Source organism: Dermacentor andersoni, chromosome 1 (assembly GCF_023375885.2).
Source record: "Dermacentor andersoni chromosome 1, qqDerAnde1_hic_scaffold, whole genome shotgun sequence".
In the NCBI taxonomy this organism is placed as follows: domain Eukaryota; kingdom Metazoa; phylum Arthropoda; class Arachnida; order Ixodida; family Ixodidae; genus Dermacentor; species Dermacentor andersoni.
The window spans coordinates 170,324,234-170,344,215 of record NC_092814.1 but is presented as its reverse complement, the minus strand read 5'-3'; the positions used below and the strand labels follow the sequence as shown (position 1 = coordinate 170,344,215).

Genomic DNA, 19,982 nt, shown 5'->3' with positions numbered 1-19,982 from the left:
TTTGGAATTTACAATAACTACTGATTAAAGGAGCATGAGTTTGTTTCATTTTTTGTGTCTATTTTATTATGTTTCTTTCGCATGAAGTAAACAACTTTGGCAAATATGCCTCTCACACTCAGGCTCTAGCTTTCGGGCTTAATGCTTGCCAAAGAGTAAGGACTCCTGCTGTGGTATCATAACTGAACTCTAGATAAGTAGCACAATGAGCTAGGCATTTTAGCAACATACATTTGAATTCTTCAGCAGTGCTTCCTAATGTACTTCACTAAGTTTTTCTTTCTTGAAAGGCATTAAACTTGTCTAAGGACTGTGGGCTCTGTGATTACAACAGCAGAGAAACAGTACAGACTTAAGATCAACTTATTTTACTGTGACACTCCCCTTACCCCATACGAGGCCTGTAAAAACTCTTTAAGTGAGTAATAATAAATAGGTTGCTGCCCTTATAATGTATCTTGCTTTGAGATGTTTATCTTGTTAAAGTGGGCATGTCCTTGCATGAAGTAAAGAGCTTGTCAGTTGCCTTTGTTTTTTATGTCTGCTTGAAGTAATGCTTAGGCAATATGCTTTGGATATTTATATTGTAAATCCTTGGCATGTCTAATGTCAGTTTCCATCATAATTGTGTTCCTGTTTGGAGAAGAAAAAGGGCAGGACACATGCAGACAATTGCCAATTTCTATAGTCATAATTTTTAATGTGTATTTTCAACCAATTGAATAATTCACAGCCTTTGTACCTCGCTAAGTAACTAAAATGGGATAATCGGCCAGCATAGCGGCCAGTTCCTTTTGCGCCACTGGTGATTGCATGGGGGCCGTATTCAGTCATAGCGCGTCACAAAAGCTCTTGCTTTCATCGTATACAGCAATGCATCCACTCAATGTCCTCTGCACCCACCGGTGGCACAAAAAGCGCCAGTCGCCATGCAGGTCGATTATCACATTTGAGTCACTGTGCACAGCACAAAGGGCTGCATTGTTAAAGGGAACACTTGAGTGCGGAGTATGTCTGGATTTTCTTCTCTTGCAACAATACAAATGGCTAGATTTTCAGCAGATAATTTGTGGTTGGAGGTTGTGTCTCCTTTCGACACACTTGTGCAGTGCACTGATATTGCTTCAGCGGCCACTTGCAGCTAGGAGGCCAGCAAAGTGAGAGCCGCACATTTGAGTTTTTCCTCTAACAGTTGACAACACAGTAGATGTTTCAGACCTAGTGCATTATTAATAGTTTGTTGTATTGTAGATAGCTGGGTTAGTTTTTATGGATGCATAAGTGACATCAGTGCGTGAACTGACGGCCACACAAAAAAGGACGCAGGATGAACACTCGTCTTGTGTCCTTTTTGCGCTGCCATTGTTTCATGTCCTGGTTCAAATATTAGTTTGTTGCACCATCTTAAAGCCAACTGGACAGCTTTCATGTCTGGCATGTCAATGTGGCAGCTAAAAGTCTTGTATTGTCTGTCATGGCTCGTGTTACTAGCCAGATATTTGCATTTTTCTAAATTTCACTGCAGAACAATGTCGATATCCAATGGAACAGACAGCAATGTTTCAACAGTTGCTGTGACAGCATCAGTCCTTCCTGCCCAGCCAGCAGAACCAGTTCTTCCACAGAAGGAATCTGCTGAAGAAGAGCACCACTCCAGCATGACTATATTCTTTGCTCTCAGTGTTATAGGTGTGTTAGTGCAGAATTTCAGCTGTGCGCTTTGAGTGTTAATTTGTGTGCTCATAGCATATCTAGGCATATGTACACTCAGCCACCAAATATTGCGGACCATAAAATCTGAGAAAAAGCTTAATACCTCTGCAACCTCACAATGCAGCCCAGTATTTGCATTTTGGGACTTGACTAGGTAATGCTAACAAAGTTGTCGTATACAGTTTTTCTCGCTACTGCTACAGGCTGCTCAGGAATTAAATGTTTTCTGAGATCCCCTATTCCTTAAGCTTTTTGGGCGGGGTGTAACTGTGCATGTCAGCGGTGCAACAGATTGATGTGTGCATGCATGTTTTACATAGTAAAAAATACTCTTGCTTGCGTGTTTCCTAGTGAAATTCAGGCTGTCAGTAGGATGGCCTTTCTTCTTTTACTATTCCCTGCTAGGTCTCCACTGGCAATGGCAAAACTTTTCTATTGTGACCATCAGTTAGTGTGATTTCTAGATTAGCCATTAACCGTCATATTCAGAAATGCATGCTGACTGTAAGCAATTCATTAAAAACAGTGAATGCGAGAAAGCCACCTCTAGACTGAAGTAAAGATTGTGCTTCAATATGTTCCGTTGCAATTCCCAAAATGAGAAACTTCTTGAGCGATATGTCCTCACTCGAGTGCCTTCGTTCTGATGCTAAGAGTTAGTGATTATTAATTTCTTAAGCTTAGTATTTCTGATGGGAATTACTTATTGAAGTGGTGTGGCCACTTCAGCTGAGGAGGGCCATCTGCTTTCTGGAGTCGGGGCAGGTTGTCAAAAGACAGAAGTGAAACTAAAGTGGTACGTAGTGCTGCATGATGTCCAACATGTTACTTTTACTGAGACCAGGTCTATTGTGAGCAAAAAAATAAAAAAAATGTAGCACCCGGTAAGCTCTGCCACTGTCAAAATGCGATATTGGCTCACATGACTTAACATGTCCCATTTATAAATGTTAAACTGTAGTCAACTTCTGATAATGAAAGAAAAAGTTCATTACATTGCATTTCCATGTAAAGAATAGAATATGAGGTGTAGCCTGGTTTATTGGACTTTCCTACATAAGAATTCACTTATGCTACCTCTCCATGCAGCTCTGTCACTGCTATTTGAAGGAGTGGTGCCCACATTATGCAAACCTCTGCTTTAATGCTATCAGATGTTCCCAGCAGAGTATGACCTCGAAGATTGTGGAGCAGTTAGATAGGAGACCCTGTTCATTGCAGGCAATTTGGATTATTGGAAAGTTGTGCGGCCTTTTCAGTCATGATTTTCTACATGGCTGTGAATCAAATCTATCCATAAAACAAATGTCATGTTTACAGCAGGGTGATGCAATATTCTGGACAGATTCGTCGTTTTACCTTTAGTGTCCCTTCTGTAATTTGGGGGTAAGACTACCAGTACTACTAGTATGTAGATATCTGCCTTTTCAACAGAGCAAGAAAGAAAACACTTTTTTTTTTTTAATGAATTGCTAACATATAAACTTTCTTTTTCAGCGGTGTGCATATTGATGATTCACTTTTTGATCCAGGCCAACTTCGAATTCCTTCCTGAAAGTGTTGTTGTTGTACTCATTGGTAAGCACTCATCACAGTGATTGCTTTACATAAAACTTTACAAATTGAGGACAAAGCATGTACCAGCATTAGTCATTGCTCGTAATAGAAAAGCAGTGCAGTCAATTATGCGTGTGCATATTTATCACATTCCATTTGTGTTGCTTTACTCTGTGCCATTCTGCAAAAACAGCTGTGCAGGCTACTATTATTGTTTTACTAGGTGCTTATTTACATGACTGCAAATGTAACTTGAAAGAGACATCACATTGCATGATGGTGTCACATGACATATTTCCGAACTAGCATCTGAATTGCATGTAAAACAAGCCTGAACTAGTGATATATGGTACAGTTTTCGTCATCCTTCTCTCTCTTTTTTTTCTTTCTTTTTCTTTTTTTTTTTTTTTTGCTCGGGCAGGGACGAACATATTCATTGCTGCTTACCATAATGTAACACATTGTGGTGAATGGAGGCCGTCGGCCATGAATTGTGTGACTACATGGGCCGCTCATTCCTATCTGTTTAAAGTTATTTAGTGCTGATAGCCATTCTACGTAATCGCAAGTGACTCTTTGCAGGGTTTCATCTGTCAGGGCTGTTGTCAAAAGCCCTTTGTTATTAATTTTAACAGTTCGTGAACTCCTCGCATTATCACCTGTGAAAGGTAGGATGCAATAGCATTTGGCAAATTCCATCATTCAATGATCTCCTACCAGGCACTGAAAAATCATTTCATGTCTTGCGTTGGTACTACTCCCTCTCTGCCTTAGTGTGACAAAGCATCTCACATTCTTCTGTCCTCACCTTTACCAAACAATGCATCTTCAATGACTGACTGAATATGAAGTGGGCAGTGCATTGCTTGGGCATTTCAGCAGCCTGACATTTCCACGCTGCTTCCTCCTCACAAGGCCATCTCTTCACTGCAGCAGCAGGCAGCTCCTTCCTGACTGAGTGCCTTCTTGCGAGGCAGCTGGTGCGATGTATATCGTGGACAGCTTCTATAGCTCAAGAGGGTGATGCATTTAATGGTGCATGGAGCATGATGGAATCAGCTCTGTGACCTGCAAGCAAAGATAATGATACAGTTGGCTCATCATGATGGCATAATCCTCTAAGCATGCCTTACTCCTTTCCAATAAAGGTAGCTGTCATGTGATCCGGTCGTTAATGCCTGCACCGCCTCTTTCTGTCTGGTGCTTTGTTCCTTCTCATGGGCTTTGACCCATTTTCTTCATCTTCCATGCACCTCCACCTCTTTCCCAGCTGTTTTATATGACAACTGATGACATTTAAGAGTGCTGAGTGCCCTTGAATAATCCAAATTATGCAATCACATTAAAGAACCCTTGTCCTTGGCTGAGTGTTTAGTTGCGAGAATAGTTCCGGTGTCCTAGAGACTACTTCACAATATTTCCATTGAAGTGACGGAATAGCAGGAGCATGGTGTACCACTTGACACACATTCTTCATGAAGGACTAGATCCTGTCGAAAACATCAGAACACTGTGCATGATAGTGAAAAGGCAGATCTCACTGTTTATGCAGCCAAATTCCTTGTGTGAGTTCTCACTAGGAACTTCAGTGAATGAGCAGTCTCTACACAGCTTAATATGGTGTCAACATGTTGTAATCACATGAATCTTTTGTGAAGTGTTTGTGTAAATGCACTTATCCAAGAAAGCATAGGCTATCACCATCACATCTCATTTGCTCTCAAAAGCGAAGGGTCTTGTTGTTGCCAAAAAGCATCAGCTGTTGGCATCTGAGCAACCATTCCGTAACATATAGTTGTTGTTATTTTTGTTTGGTGTTTTTTTTTTTAATTCGGAAGTCAGATGCAATACAGAATTCAGCATTATTTGTATGCGAAGACAAGGAAGGAAACAGGACAGGCGCTAATTCTCCATTGAAGTTAGTGCCCATCCTGTTTCCTTCCTTGTCTTTTCTTGCACTACCATATTCATAATGAATCATTACCAACTAGCCCAGTTGTCATTTCTGTTATCACAGATCAGAAGTAGTGAGCAGGAACAGAAAACATATTCTTTAACATTTGTTTGTGCCATAGACCTGTTCTTACATTGTTACATAGTAGACTCTCTCCAGCAACATCATTGAGATGAATTAATGAGTTGAACAGTTTGGTGACTTCAGTATAGTTCCCTGTAGAGTCCAGTGAGTTTCTGTTAAGCCAAGTTCTTATAACATCAACAGATTTCTCAGTTCCTTCGCATTTCTCTTAAACAGAGCCTGCTGTAGTGGTGTGTCAAAGCAATGATTTTACTCAGCTACTTTCTTTATTTTACACTCAGTGTTCCCTAAGATTGCTATTGCACTACAATTTTCTCTCTGAATAATCTAATTCAAGCCTTACATGTAAGCGGCACAATCTCTTTTTGCCCACCTATCTTAATGATCCAGACATTCTGACCATGAGGTGCAAGAACATGTTAAACGAAACCATTCATATACATGTATGTGCATGACCAGCTTATATGGCTGCAGTTAGTTTAATTCCCAACTGCAGCAACCACATTCCAATGGAATTTGAATGCAAAAAACACTTGTGTACTAATGTTTTGGTGCACATTAAAGACACCCAGATGGTAATTAATATTTAGAAGCCATCCACTACGCCGTGCCGATGTGTTGCTTTAGGATGTTAAACCGTGTCAGTTACCTTATGATTTGCTGACAAACAGGTCAATGCGATTTCAGTGTTTTGTTAGTGTAAAAGGATTTGCACGTGTTTATTTGTTCCTCTTTAACATTCAGGTGCCCTGATAGGCCTATTTTTGAAGTTAATCTCAAGTCAGCACCTTGGAAATTGGCAGGTAAGATGATCACTTGACCACCATATTTCCGCCCTACTTATCGCTGTTTTTTATTTTAGATTCTATTCAGTAGACCCTTATTGATACGTTCCCGTTAGGTACATTTTCCTGGTGCCAACATTCGCAATCGAGAACACAAAGAATGATCCAATGAGTTGCGCTCATTTTTTACCAGTACATACGTTCCCGGAAAACGCGATCTTTCAGCACCAATACGTCGCCAAACTGCGATCGTGTGATACGTTTTCCGGCCGCTTTTCTTCTTCCAACTGACTACTGGTGCACTTGAAAGCATATCATGTTCGCATATCTGCAAACACGAATGGAGTGCTCCCAATGCATTATCATAGTGGTATGAAAGATGGCATCACAGTGTATTCCGTCCTCTGCTCGCTCAACATAGTGTTTTTTGTTGCTCACTAGTAATGTTTGTACACATTCAAATGATGCATTCTTTGTCAGCCTATGTTTGTCTTTGTTTTTGCCTTGTAAAATCTCCAGGTGCTGTTTTCTAGGACCATTCATTTGGGAGATAATTTCACTCTCACAAAACTAGGGTCGGATGCATCATTATCTACAAGCAATAACATCCCTGGCACAATGCCAAGCAGCTGTCTTATCGCAGTGTTAGGAAAGCTGTCGGCTGTGGATGCCAGCACCTATGGTGCTAGTCATGCCAAATCTCTAGAAAGGGGAAGTGATCGTCTGGGAATACCACCCCTGGTATATGCATATTATTACCTCGTTAAGTTGAAACTGCAGGATAGTGTTACTTTGCTAAATCATGCAAAAAATTTATGGTTTTCAATGAAACTAAAATTGGTAAATTAATGTTTTTTACATGGAAGATATTGTTAAATAAAAAAACTGCATTTCATGAGAATCCACATGCTCGCATTATTGGTGGCTATTTATACTCTGTGCATAGTACGTGTGACTTGGAAGGTGAGACTTGTGCCATCATCTTTGCTTGCAAGAAGACTGGCTGCTCCCACACGGTGTTTTGTATAAATTTTCAGCTGTTTTAATTGTGCACATTGGTGTAATACTTTGCAGACACGATTGTCACTGCTTCTTATGTATACCAGGTGGGAGAATTTAGATTATCGCATATTATTCGCGAAAACAATTGCATGACAGCAGAAATTATCAGAAGGAAGTGCCATGGAAAAATTCATCATTCTGGAGAGGGCATGTGCAAGATGTATATAAAAAAATTAGGTAGGTGATCAATCATCTCTGCAAACTTCATTATTTTATAGAAAACACACATTAGCAAGACTGAAGACACAATGACCAAAATAGTGGTAGCAGCACACAAAAAGAAACGCACGCAAAGTGCAACAAAAGCAATTGAGGGCTGGTGCAGTATCAGTACAGCAGCAGTACAGAATCAGTCACAAACAACAAGTAAAATACAAATTTCAAAACATGGTCTAGGTAGGCTAGAAATGTTTTATAAGTGAACTTTTAAATAGCCCTGTATGAGGTGATTTTAAGGGTAGGCAGCTAGTTCCAGACAGATATAGAGTGTTTCAGCTCAGTTGTGCCAAAATTTTAAAAATCCATGTGCGAGTTAAGAGAGTGCAACCAACTTAGTATTGTTCACCTTCCTCTTGAAGACCTCAATGATTTTTACTGAGAGATTAGGTAATTCATTAACAATAATTAACCATCTTTAAAGCATTGATTTCAATGCAATGTATTCAATGTAGAACTTGTAGAGCCCCTATTGAGTAATATACAAATAATTTCTTTCCGTGATGATAGCTGCTGTGGTTTTAATTTTCATGGGCTGCAAAGAAAGTATGTGAGACCACGTGACTAGATGCTTACATGCTGCAGCATTAGTGTCCTCAAACATGCCACCAAACAAGGGTCAACGCTGCATGCAGACTGAAGGCAGGCAGCAATAAGAAATGATAGGCGATGGCCACACACCTGTCATCTCTGATACATAACCATCTGCCACCAAAACCTCCTCACCCTTTATGCTGCCTGTCAACAAGAAAAGCACTGACAGAAGTTCAAGAATTGCCACGCATCATGTATCGCATGTCCCATAGCTTCAACCAACAAGATATCTCGGCAAAAGTGAACACCTAGACCATTGTATTTGATGAATTTCTGTTCTTCGATCTGTGTGCCTTCGGTCTGTGTGCAGCATCAGTCATTTGTTCATGGCATATTTGGAGGCACTAATGTCACTGTGCATAAGCGGGTAGTCATGTGGTACTATTTCCACTCTCACGCGCTTTCTTTGCAGCCCGGAAAAATTGAAACCACAGCAGTGATCGCAAAGGGAAAAAATTTGGAATTTCTCACTAGGCTATGGAACTTTTACATTGAATATTTTGCATTTAAATCAATGCTTTAAAAGTTTGTTAATTAGTTATTGTAAATATTTACTTATGGTCATAGTAAAAAATACTTTGAGTTGCTAAAGAAGACCTCAAACAATACCAAGTAAGTTGCATTATCGAAACTCACATGGCGATTTTTTAAAGTTAAGCATGACCTAGCTAAAACATCCTGTATAGCGGGGGAAGAAAAAAAGATTGTTTGCAATGGCCTTAAACTTAGTAATAGGCATCAGAAAGAAAAAGGAAGCTTAGAAGAAGGGAGGTCATTAGTCCAGTATAGTATTTGCAGAACATTGTTTGCAAACTGACTTTTCACAATATTTGTTGTAGCAAACAAATCAGGCTTTCTGCATGGAGCCATTATGCCAGTGCAGTGTAGGCTTCAGCATGAAGGAATGGCTTTGCACCTACACGATGTGCAGGGTGTTGTAATCGCACCGCTGGCACGAGTTGTTGCAAACTCAGCGCTGACACCCGTTGTTGCAATCGGGTCGCAAGCCCCAAGGGTAGCGTTGGCCTGGCGGCCTGGGGCACTGGAAGCATCCGAAGGTCCCGGCAAAGCATGAGTCGACTGGTAACAGAACAACTGGTTTATTCTAACATCGCAAAAGAGCGCGCGGTCAGGTCGACCGAAGTGAGAGACGGGAGAGCACGTAACTCGACAGAAGAAATCGGAGCCTCTCTCTCGGCGTCCGGGGGCAGCTGCTCTTATAGTCTCGGAGTTGAGGGCGAGAAGGAACGCCTCGTCACTGGCGCACGTGACGGCGCCACGGACACGCTGAGAGACAGGTTGAGACGAGTGTAGTGACGCATCGCCAGGCCGGCGCCGTGGTCAGACCTCCTCGCTTCACTCTTGGGGCGCTCCTCTCCCCGGCTGCCGCGCTTTGACAAGCGTGGGCACACACACACACACGCACACACGAAGACACGTGGCACTGAAACACGCCTGGACGCGCTTGGCGGGGAGGCGTATCGGCGGCGCTGAACGGGCCAAAATGTCCGCTACTTTGAACTAAGCCCCGGCGTCCGTTGCATCCGCGCCGGCTATACCGCGCGTCGTAGGCGAGACGTAACAGACCGCCCCGCCGGGGGAAGGAGATCCCGATGGTCAGGGGACTGCATCCGCTGTCCGGAGGGATGTCGCTCGATGATGCACATAACCGAAGTCGGGCGTCCGTCGGCGTTTCTTGAGCGCAGCGCACGGAGAAGGCCTCGTTCTCTCGTTCAGGTTCACACAGGACACTGCAATGTGACTTCGGGAGAGTTGACATTTTTGTTCTCGTTCCCGGCAAGCGTTAGAACTACGCCGAAAGTCAACCGCTCAGTCAGCAAGCACGGCACAACCCTCACTAAGCCCTGCCAGGCTCTTTCCCCTTTTATACTACTGCCTAGTTCCTTACAGTAGTTTAGCAGCACTCAGAACGCGTCCATAAATCGGAAAATTGCACTAGAAAGCACATCATCACTTTGAAACACTACACAAAAGCAATATGTTAAAAATCCTGCCTCAGGAAGAAAAACATCAGTAACAAACAATTTTGAGGCTGATTCTTACGTTAGGGGCTTCGACTTAAGCCATCGGCGTTACCGTTGAGACTCCCCTTTTTGTAACGCACCTCAAAGGAATGTTGTTGCAAAGCGAGGCTCCAGCGCAGGAGGCGGCCATTTGTGGAAGAGATAGTCTGCAGCCATTGGAGAGGGCAGTGATCCGTCTCGAAGCATGCGAAGCGGAGATCGCAGCGAGCGACCGTACACTAGCTCAGCTGGCGAAAACCCCGTAGCCGCATGCGGCGCGGTCCTTAATGCAAACTTCACCCCAGGCAGACACAGCTCCCAGTCAGTTGGTTGTGCAAAACACAATGCTCTCAACACGTGCTTCATGACGGAGTGGAGCTTCTCAACGGAATTCGACTGGGGATGGTGCACTGAGCTGTGTAACAGCTTTACCCCGCACCTTTCGAGAAAGGCTGTCGTCAAAGCGCTAGTAAATACTGTGCCCTGATCTGATTGGATTTCCGCAGGAAAACCAACTCGCGCAAATATGGACAGTAGTGCATTGACTATCTCAACTGAGCTTAGTTCTTTAAGCGGCACTGCTTCAGGGAACTTTGTCGCTGGGCAGATCACAGTCAAAATGTGTCTGTACCCCGTGGTTGTTACCGGCAGAGGTCCCACTGTATCAATAACGAGCCGTCTAAAAGGCTCCGTAATGATAGGTACCAATTTCAACGGCGCCCTCGATTTGTCCCCTGGTTTGCCCACCCGCTGACAGGTGTCACATGTCTTCACAAAGTGGTCTGCGTCCCGAAAACACCCTGGCCAATAGTACTCTTGCAAGAGACGGTCCTTAGTTTTCTTAACTCCTAAGTGTCCGGACCACGAACCCCCATGCGACAAGCGCAACAGATCCTGACGATAGCATTGAGGCACGATCAGCTGATCGAACTCCACTCCCCTGCGGTCTAGATACTTTCGGTACAGGACCCCACCTCTTTCCACAAAGCGAGCATTTTTCTTGGCGATACCTTCCTTGACAATGCAGCGTATGTTTTCTAGGCTGCCATCCTTCTTTTGCTCGGCTATCAAAGCCGCCCGGCTGACTTTTAGCAACCTATTAAGTCCGTCTGACGTAGGCGCGATGAGCAAATCTGCAGATAGCTCTTCTAACTTTCCCGTGTCGGGAATTTCCTCTCCAGTATCTGGTGCCTTTAACGCTACAGGCTCAATTTTATTCAGTTCGGGCGTGCTCTGAATATCAGCTTGCTGCACCTCTGACCCTTTCTCATTGTTCGACAACGTCGGTCCCGCAACTACCGCCTTTGCAGCGAGCTCCCGAACCTTCGATCTGGTTAAGGCCTGAACGCTAGCCTCACCAAACAAAAGCCCCTTCTCGCGCAGGAGGTGATCGGACCTGTTCGAAAATAGGTACGGGTACTGGGGGGGCAGCATAGATGACACTGCGGCCTCCGTCTCAAGTGCTCCGAAAGGTCCTTCAATCAGCACTTTTGCTACGGGCAGACACACGCTGTGAGCTTCCACGGCTTGCTTGATCCATGCGCACTCGCCCGTGAACATATCGGGTTCTACGTAGGAGGGGTGAACTACATCCATCGTAGCTGCGGAATCGCGAAGCACTCGGCACTCTTTCCCGTTCACGAGGAGGTCTCGCATGTAAGGCTCGAGAAGCTTCATGTTCTCGTCAGTGCTGCATAAGGACAAAAACACGACTTTTGTTTTTGTTTCTGGACACTGCGCCGAAAAGTGACCCGGCTTCTGGCACGTATAACAAACGCGCGCTTGCCTCGTCTCGAACCGCTTTCTGCGTTCGGCTTCGGTTGCCGCCGTCTCCTTACGTTCGGTCGGACTGCTTTCACTCGCATCCGCACTACGTGTGTCCCCCTTTGCTCTCATGGGCGTGAACTTTGGCCTCTCAAACTTGGAGCCAAATTCACCCTTTTGACCGTCCTTAGCTCCGCGAGCCCGACGCGTCACAAACTCCTCGGCTAGCTCAGCGGCTCTAGCCACCGTACTAACGTCTGGCCTATCCAAGACCCAGTACCGCACGTTCTCAGGTAACCGACTATAAAACTGTTCTAGCCCGAAACACTGCAGAACTTTCTCGTGGTCACCAAACGCTTTCTCTTCTTTGAGCCACTCCTGCATGTTTGACATTAGCCTGTAGGCAAACTCTGTATATGACTCACTTTTACCTTTCTCATTTTCCCGAAACTTCCGACGGAACGCCTCCGCGGACAGCCTGTACTTTTTTAGCAGACTCGATTTCACTTGGTCGAAATCCTCTGCCTCCTCTCTCTTCAAGCGAGCGACTACGTCGGCCGCCTCGCCGGGTAACAAAGTGAGCAAGCGCTGTGGCCACGTTTCCCGAGAGAACCCCTGCTTCTCGCACGTTCGCTCAAAGTTAACCAGGAACAAACCAATGTCCTCTCCAAGCTTAAACGGCCGCATCAGGTCAGTCATTTTGAACGATACTCGTTCTCCTGCACCGTGTGCCTGACTTCCATTACGAGCGCGTTCCATCTCTACCTCGAGACGCTTCATTTCCAAAGCGTGTTGACGGTCGCGCTCTTCTTTTTCTTTTTGTTCTGTTCGTTCGCGCTCCTGTTTCTGTTCTTTAAGTTCGCGCTCCTGTTTCTCTTTTTGCTCTTGAAGTTCGCGCTCATGTCTTTCTGTTTGCTCTTTAAGTTCGCGCTCCTGTCTTTTTGCCCGCTCCTCAATGGTCTCAAGGCATTCCGACAGCTCGTCATCCTCAGCTTCTAACTCAAGAATAGCCCTTAGCAGTTCCGGTTTTCTGAGTTTGTCTGAGACATCCAGACCCAACTCTCTTGCAAGCTCCAGCAATTTCGGTTTGCGCAACGACTTCAAATCCATGGCTGCTCTGAATGCTGCTTTCTCTACTGCCTACTATTGTCTTGCCGCAAACTAACCCGGCAGCAACGACAACCACAATTACCAGCTCTGTTTCTGACACTAACAAAAGCCTGGCAAAACTCAGTAGAAGAAAGTCCCGCACTCACCAAACCTCGCAGCCAAGAATTCAGCGCAGTCGTTCCGCTGCAGGCAACCAGTCATCACACAGGGCTCGTTGCACTGCTCCCGGATGGTCGTTGTGCTGCTCAGCATACAGTCAACTGCATCTCTTCGCTGCTGGCCTCCGTTGTCGCGATCCCACCGCTGCCACCAGCTGTTGTAATCGCACCGCTGGCACGAGTTGTTGCAAACTCAGCGCTGACACCCGTTGTTGCAATCGGGTCGCAAGCCCCAAGGGTAGCGTTGGCCTGGCGGCCTGGGGCACTGGAAGCATCCGAAGGTCCCGGCAAAGCATGAGTCGACTGGTAACAGAACAACTGGTTTATTCTAACATCGCAAAAGAGCGGGCGGTCAGGTCGACCGAAGTGAGAGACGGGAGAGCACGTAACTCGACAGAAGAAATCGGAGCCTCTCTCTCGGCGTCCGGGGGCAGCTGCTCTTATAGTCTCGGAGTTGAGGGCGAGAAGGAACGCCTCGTCACTGGCGCACGTGACGGCGCCACGGACACGCTGAGAGACAGGTTGAGACGAGTGTAGTGACGCATCGCCAGGCCGGCGCCGTGGTCAGACCTCCTCGCTTCACTCTTGGGGCGCTCCTCTCCCCGGCTGCCGCGCTTTGACAAGCGTGGGCACACACACACACACGCACACACGAAGACACGTGGCACTGAAACACGCCTGGACGCGCTTGGTGGGGAGGCGTATCGGCGGCGCTGAACGGGCCAAAATGTCCGCTGCTTTGAACGAAGCCCCGGCGTCCGTTGCATCCGCGCCGGCTATACCGCGCGTCGTAGGCGATACGTAACAAGGGCCATATAGGTTGGAATAATCACACCTCTTTTTTTTTACAAGTTTTTATTTCACACCTCCTATTGAAGGCACTCGGGCAGCTAGACATGTTGTATGCAAAAGTGAACCTTTGCGAGCCAGCAGAACCAGCACAGCGATAGCGAACCTGCTGAAACGCAAAAGCCTTCTCCTCAAAATACCTTGTTCTCACCAATACATTTAAAAGATAACCTAGGTTATGTAGGTCACATTTCGTCTGCACTCACATTCCAAGAAACCCGCCTCTATGCCATGTCATGATGTCAGGGTATCGTATTATTTGCCCCAGTGAAATTAGTAATTTTCAAATTCCATCATGTTGAAGAAGTTCTTTTGAAAACATTTTTTCGACACTAACCCTCCGCTTTTAAAACATATCTTTTGCAGAAAGAAGAGGCTCTCAGTCCAACTATGTTTTTTCTGGTTCTTCTGCCACCCATAATCTATGAATCTGGCTACAACCTACACAAGGTATACATTTAGCAACCTATAAAAATGTTCAATGATGCCACAAACTGTGCTGCAGCTGTGTGTACATATAAGGAAAAAAGCATAAAAAAACAATTTACTTATGTTCTGATCAATTCAGACGTGCAGGAAACTCACTCCAATATGGAAGCCTTGAGCTAAAACTTTCCCTACGAACCTCTCAACATTTTGTGTGTGTGTGTGTGCGTGTGTGTGTGTGTGTGTGTGTGTGTGTGTGTGTGTGTGTGTGTGTGTGTGTGTGTGTGTGTGTACAGTGGTTACAGGTCGTACATCTTTGTGCTTAGAAAGAAATTCTAATAACATACAGAAGCATGGAGTTTTATAAAATTAATTAATTACCAAATGTATGATATTGTTAAGCATTTAACCAGAGAGGAAGTTCTTAAAATTTGTCTTGGAAATATTGTATTTAAGAAATTTGTTGTGGGCTTTTCATGAAAGTTTGTCTTAAGCTGCTCATTTTGCAGGGTGCTGTTCAATTCTGCTTACGTCAGAATATATATATATATATATATATATATATATATATATATATATATATATATATATATATATATGTGTGTATATATTGCATCTTGAGTTGTGTAACATTGGAAAACTAACTCGACTTGCTTTGCTCTCAAGAACATAGGTCAGCACAGGCACTCAAGCTGATTTCTTTACATGTGAGTGAGAGCCAATGAGTGTAAATGGCCTAGGTGTGACTATGAGCCAGTACTGGTTAATTTAAATGCTGGTGAATCTGCATGAATGAGATTGTGAGTGACTGCATATAAAAGGAAATACATGTCTAACCATCTGCAAATTTTTAGAAGTTACTCAGGAATAAGGTATTTTTGCAACAAGGTCTCTTATAATGTACAACTCACTTTGTAGATATGTTCTGAAAGAAACAAGAATATGCAACTCATTAAGAGTTTCATTGTAGGCGGCTTGTGTTTGTACTCTGAATTCACTTATTGTGTTGCGCTGTCTAAAAATATCTAGCATTCCATAATGTGGATGCATTATAAATGGTTGCACTTGCCATGGGGAGTGGATATCAATGGAGTTATGTGCCTGTATATGCAGAGCTTCTATGAAAGCGTAGGTAATGATCTGTGAGAGAAAAGAGTGCTTCACATTGGGTGGTTGGCACAAAACTTGTGCTGAATGAAAGATAATTTCCTATAACACATGTCTTACTTTGCTTGTACTGCCTAGGTATGCTTTTGATTGTTTCTCTCATTTATTGCAGGGTAACTTTTTCCAAAACATTGGCTCCATCCTGGTATTTTCTATTGTTGGCACAACCATCTCCGCACTGGTTATTGGGGGTGGTGTTTACTTACTTGGCTTGGTGAGTTTGTGGTTTCTTCAGAATTACCGTTACCTAAAATATGAAGCATATTGTCTCTCGTCAACAGCCACTGTGCCATATCATTTGTGACATTTCATATCCACCTACCATTTGGCATATATTGCCACCAATATGAACATTCCCAGCAGGCATCAAGCACTCACCAAGATGCTTTTCCCCTTAGTATTACAGTTGACTCTTGTTACAACGGACCCTGATAATCCAACATAAAATGCCCGTTTTATCTGAGGTCAGTAATATCCAAAACGCCTCACTTCCGAAACAATTTTATTGCAAAGTGTGAGCGACGAACGCCGAAAGTAAAAAACAAATAAAAAAAGTCACAGTTTTGCCAGAAAGGTGAAGCATCGATTGCGATAGCAAATTAAGCAAGATAAGCATGGCAGCAGCAGCAAGCGAATTGACCTTCGTGCTCTCTCTCGCTTGAACGCGAACCAAACATCGAAAGTACAGTGCATACGAAGTTACCGGCACTGGGCGCTCTTTGTCCACATCGCAGATCACGTTGAAGATGAGGCCCACGCGGGCATGCACTTTGTTCACATCACAGTTCGTTTTCGAGATACAGCAGCCGGCACATAAGCAGCAGCCGCTGGAGTGGAACCCCCCTCTCCCTTGCCTCCCCCGGTGCCTCGCGCGCGAACGAAAACGGCGTGTTTCCACCCCGCCTTCCTCTTTCGCGCGCATGATATTGAGCCGCGATCGTTGGCTGATCCTCGCAAGTCAGTTGTCAGCCCGTGTCGACACGGCACAACAAAAGCACGTTTTATATGCCCTATTTTGAAGGAAAAAAATGACGCTAATTTTGTCCACTGTAGTCGATAGTCCATTGTAACGTGGTCCATTAAAAGCGAACTTTGTTGTGTTAATAAAATAGGTAGAACAAACTAAGGCTGAAATATGGTCCTTTATGTCCGAAAGTCTGTTGTACGTGGGTCCGTTGTAATGGGCGTAGGCTGTAATGAGTTACTAGAGGTAACTCAATTAGGAACCGAAGTTTTTTTTTTTCTATGTCACATTGAAAGGCTTGCTTAAAATTAAGGAATTGAAGGGATGGGGTAATCTTGTTCTCAGAGCACGACATGTTTCTTTAAATGTGGCGAAAGTAATTCACTTTTTCAATATGTTGGTTTTTCTCATGATCAGTCATGAATGGTAACTCGTATAGTATCACAAAAAAGTTTACAAACTTGACTAATCTTAAAAGGGACGCTGAAGGCAGGTATATATTAAGTCAAGCTAAAGTGATAGATTTGTGCTCGGGAACCTCTAAGGCAGCAATATTATCATGAACAAAGATTTAGTATTTGAGAAATTGAAGTATATGCAGGACACATTGAAGAGACCTGCGGGACATTCAAGTACTAGCTCAATGACAAAGGCATTCCTCATTGTAATTCTATCACTAGTGCTCAACCACTTGTAATAGGAAGAACAATGTATTGCATTGTATGATGAAATAAAACGCAACTTCTCCAGTTATATTTGATTTTTAGAAAAAGAACTCGTTAACGTTACCCTTGGCAACGAAGCAGGCTCTTGAAAGGTTTTGTTTTCTCCATTCTGGAGCCACCCGCACTTTTGCGTTTCAGCAGTTTCGTTATCGCTGTGTTGGCTTTGCTGGCTTGTGAAATTTGCACAAACTCCAGGTAGGATATGATGTCATGTCAATATGATGCCGCGGCATTCCCGAACGGTCCACACAACTTGACCAAGAGCAGCTGCAGAGGCAAATCCTACCCTCTGTCTTAGCTCGGCTTTTCCATAGCCGCACGTTAACATTTTGTGCAGAAAACTGAAGTGCCGTCTGTCGGCTGCCCTTTTACTTCCCAATGGTAGTAAAGGGCGGTGATGGCATATACGTCGCTACTCCTTTGCTCGGGGGCCATCGATTTAAATTGCACTAAAGGTATGCAGACCCTTCAGACACAATTTTCTCGTAAACTAAGTCTTTTCTTGGCACGAAACAAGCACTGCAGGGTTTCTGGAATGGGATTTTAACAGTCCACATTAACTTGGTATTTGCTTTTAGTGTCCCTTTAAACAGGACTGTTAATCTGGATCTCAGTGGAGCAACATATTTAGACAATGGGGCTGTCAGTGTAGCCATAATATTATGTGCTGCTAAGTTGCATTGTTTTACGTAGGACAAACCCTTCATTTTCTACCAATTAGACAGTTTCTGCTTAAATATAGATAAATCAAAGCATTGCATTTCACATTAATTTTGCCTTCTCATGAAAATTGTTGTTACTGGAAGGTCTGCATAGTTTTCAATATATAGTGCACTATTATTAATTTGACATTTGCTAATTAAATTTTTGGTTAATGTGAATTTCTATGAGCCAAAACTTCAATTATTTCAATCCTGAAATTGACCCTCACTGGATAATGGGCCTTACTCATTTGGTGACTCTAATCATGACCCCAATGGCTGCAGCATACGTCTTGGTGGTGCTAGGAGACTGAAGGCATCAATGACACGTTATCTCCCTCCAAAAACGTCCACTTTTGTCTTGCCCTTAAAAGATTTTCAAGCAAAAACAGCAATTCACAATGAATTGTCATCCTGTTTACCCGTTTCTAAAGCACATTTTGTCAAAGAAAATTAATCAGAAAATTTCCTGCACGCTGAAATCAAATACAAACTGCAGTCATGACATTGAAAACAGCCTACTGTTGGAACCAGCATCACCATTGTCATTACAAGGTGGCAGCCTAGCAAATTCTTGCATAGGATGCCAATGACAATGCGTTGCTTTCAGTGTTTGGTTGCAAAAGCTCATTCAAAAGATAAGGTATTACGACTACATACTAAGTCGAAAATTGCATGCATCGCAGAATGAATTGGCACAGTGGTTAGTCTAGTCGTGGACCATCAAACCATTTGCAATCGTTGCAAATTCGTTCAATAAATGTGAAATATAAAGCATGAAATGGATTGTATGAAGTGCAACATGATGTGATCCATAGGCAGAAATAAAGTACTGTATGAAACCGACAATGATAAACATTAATTGTATGAGAGTAAACTTTGCTGGTTTTGATCTTTTTCTGATTGTCAGAATTTAAAGCATGCTACAAAATATTGGTTGCACATTAGATTTTTACATTGTCTGGGAGCTCTTATGTCATTTTTATGATAGTTTTCAACTTTGAACACACAAAAACTGGTTGCACATTAGATTTGGGGGTGTGTTAGAATAGTGCAAATGCAGCCAAATGAAGTAGCAGTGTGTTCAGGCATTTTTTCTGCCTCTTCCTTAATTTGGCCTGCCACATGAATCGATCAGTTTCGTTGGCCATGTCAAGGTCAAATTAATGAAAGTCGGCTGTACACATGTTAAGAAAGCATATCTCTTTATCTGCTTTTGTCACCACTCAGATTGCCAGTATAGGTTATTTAATTTAGAAGATACTAGCATTAAGCATGATTACTGTCAAATGAAGCACCCACGCATCATCAAATGCCCAATAATGCTTAATTCAGTTTGAAATTTATATATTGAAATGTGCAGCTCTTATAAAAGGCAGCTTGGTATTGAATGTTACACTGGAGTACAGACTAAGATACTGTATACAGCAGAACCTCCTTGATACGTTCCCGTTACGTACGTTTTCCCGGCGCCAACGTTCGCAATCGAGAACACAAAAAATGACCTAATAGAGTAACACACTATTTTGCCGGTTCATGCGTTCCCGGAAAACACGATTTTTGGCATCAACGATCAGTATGTCGCCAAACTGCGATCCTATGATACGTTTTCCGGCCGTTAGATCCCATCTAAACAAGAAAATGCTCGAAGCGGGCACGATCGAGAACAGTATATAGCTGCTTCACCGCAATACTCGCCCGCCCGTCGCACGTGAAAACGCCGGCATGCACTCAGTTACTCATTTCGGTACCAGCTAATGTTCTCCAGGGTGGTCGCACGCGGCATTCACAGCTATCATTGCCAATCCTATTGTGATAAGCATCTTCGCCTATCTGTTCTACAGCGCGTGGTGCCGTCGGAAGCGTAGCGCACGCTCTTAACAAGCGATAACCGAAACACGCTGCCGTTCTCTGCTGCAAACTGCGATCGTATACGTTTTCTGGCCGTTAAATCACATATGAACAAGAAAAGGTGCGAGGCGCGCTCGATCGAGAACAGTACATAGCAGCCCGCCTCACGTGAAAACGACGGCGCGCAGTTTCTCATTCCGGTACCAGCAAATCTCCGCCCGTGTCGTCGCACGCCGCATTCACAGCTATCGCCGCCAAACCTCTTGCGATAAGCATCT

At 43.8% G+C, this 19,982-nt stretch overlaps 1 protein-coding gene across 3 annotated transcripts in view; it reads left to right on the top strand.

The window, feature by feature from the left end:
• The window catches only part of Nhe1 (Na[+]/H[+] hydrogen exchanger 1), a 64,719-nt gene that overhangs the window by 1,816 nt on the left and 42,921 nt on the right, over positions 1 to 19,982 (top strand). For all 3 annotated transcript variants that reach the window (XM_055062739.1, XM_055062738.1, XM_050195381.2), the window contains exons 2-6: positions 1,526 to 1,689; positions 3,211 to 3,291; positions 6,053 to 6,111; positions 14,237 to 14,320; positions 15,576 to 15,677. In XM_055062739.1, the coding sequence (XP_054918714.1) occupies positions 1,530 to 1,689; positions 3,211 to 3,291; positions 6,053 to 6,111; positions 14,237 to 14,320; positions 15,576 to 15,677 (486 nt within the window). In that variant the 5' untranslated portion in view covers positions 1,526 to 1,529. The remainder of the gene's footprint in view (positions 1 to 1,525; positions 1,690 to 3,210; positions 3,292 to 6,052; positions 6,112 to 14,236; positions 14,321 to 15,575; positions 15,678 to 19,982) is intronic.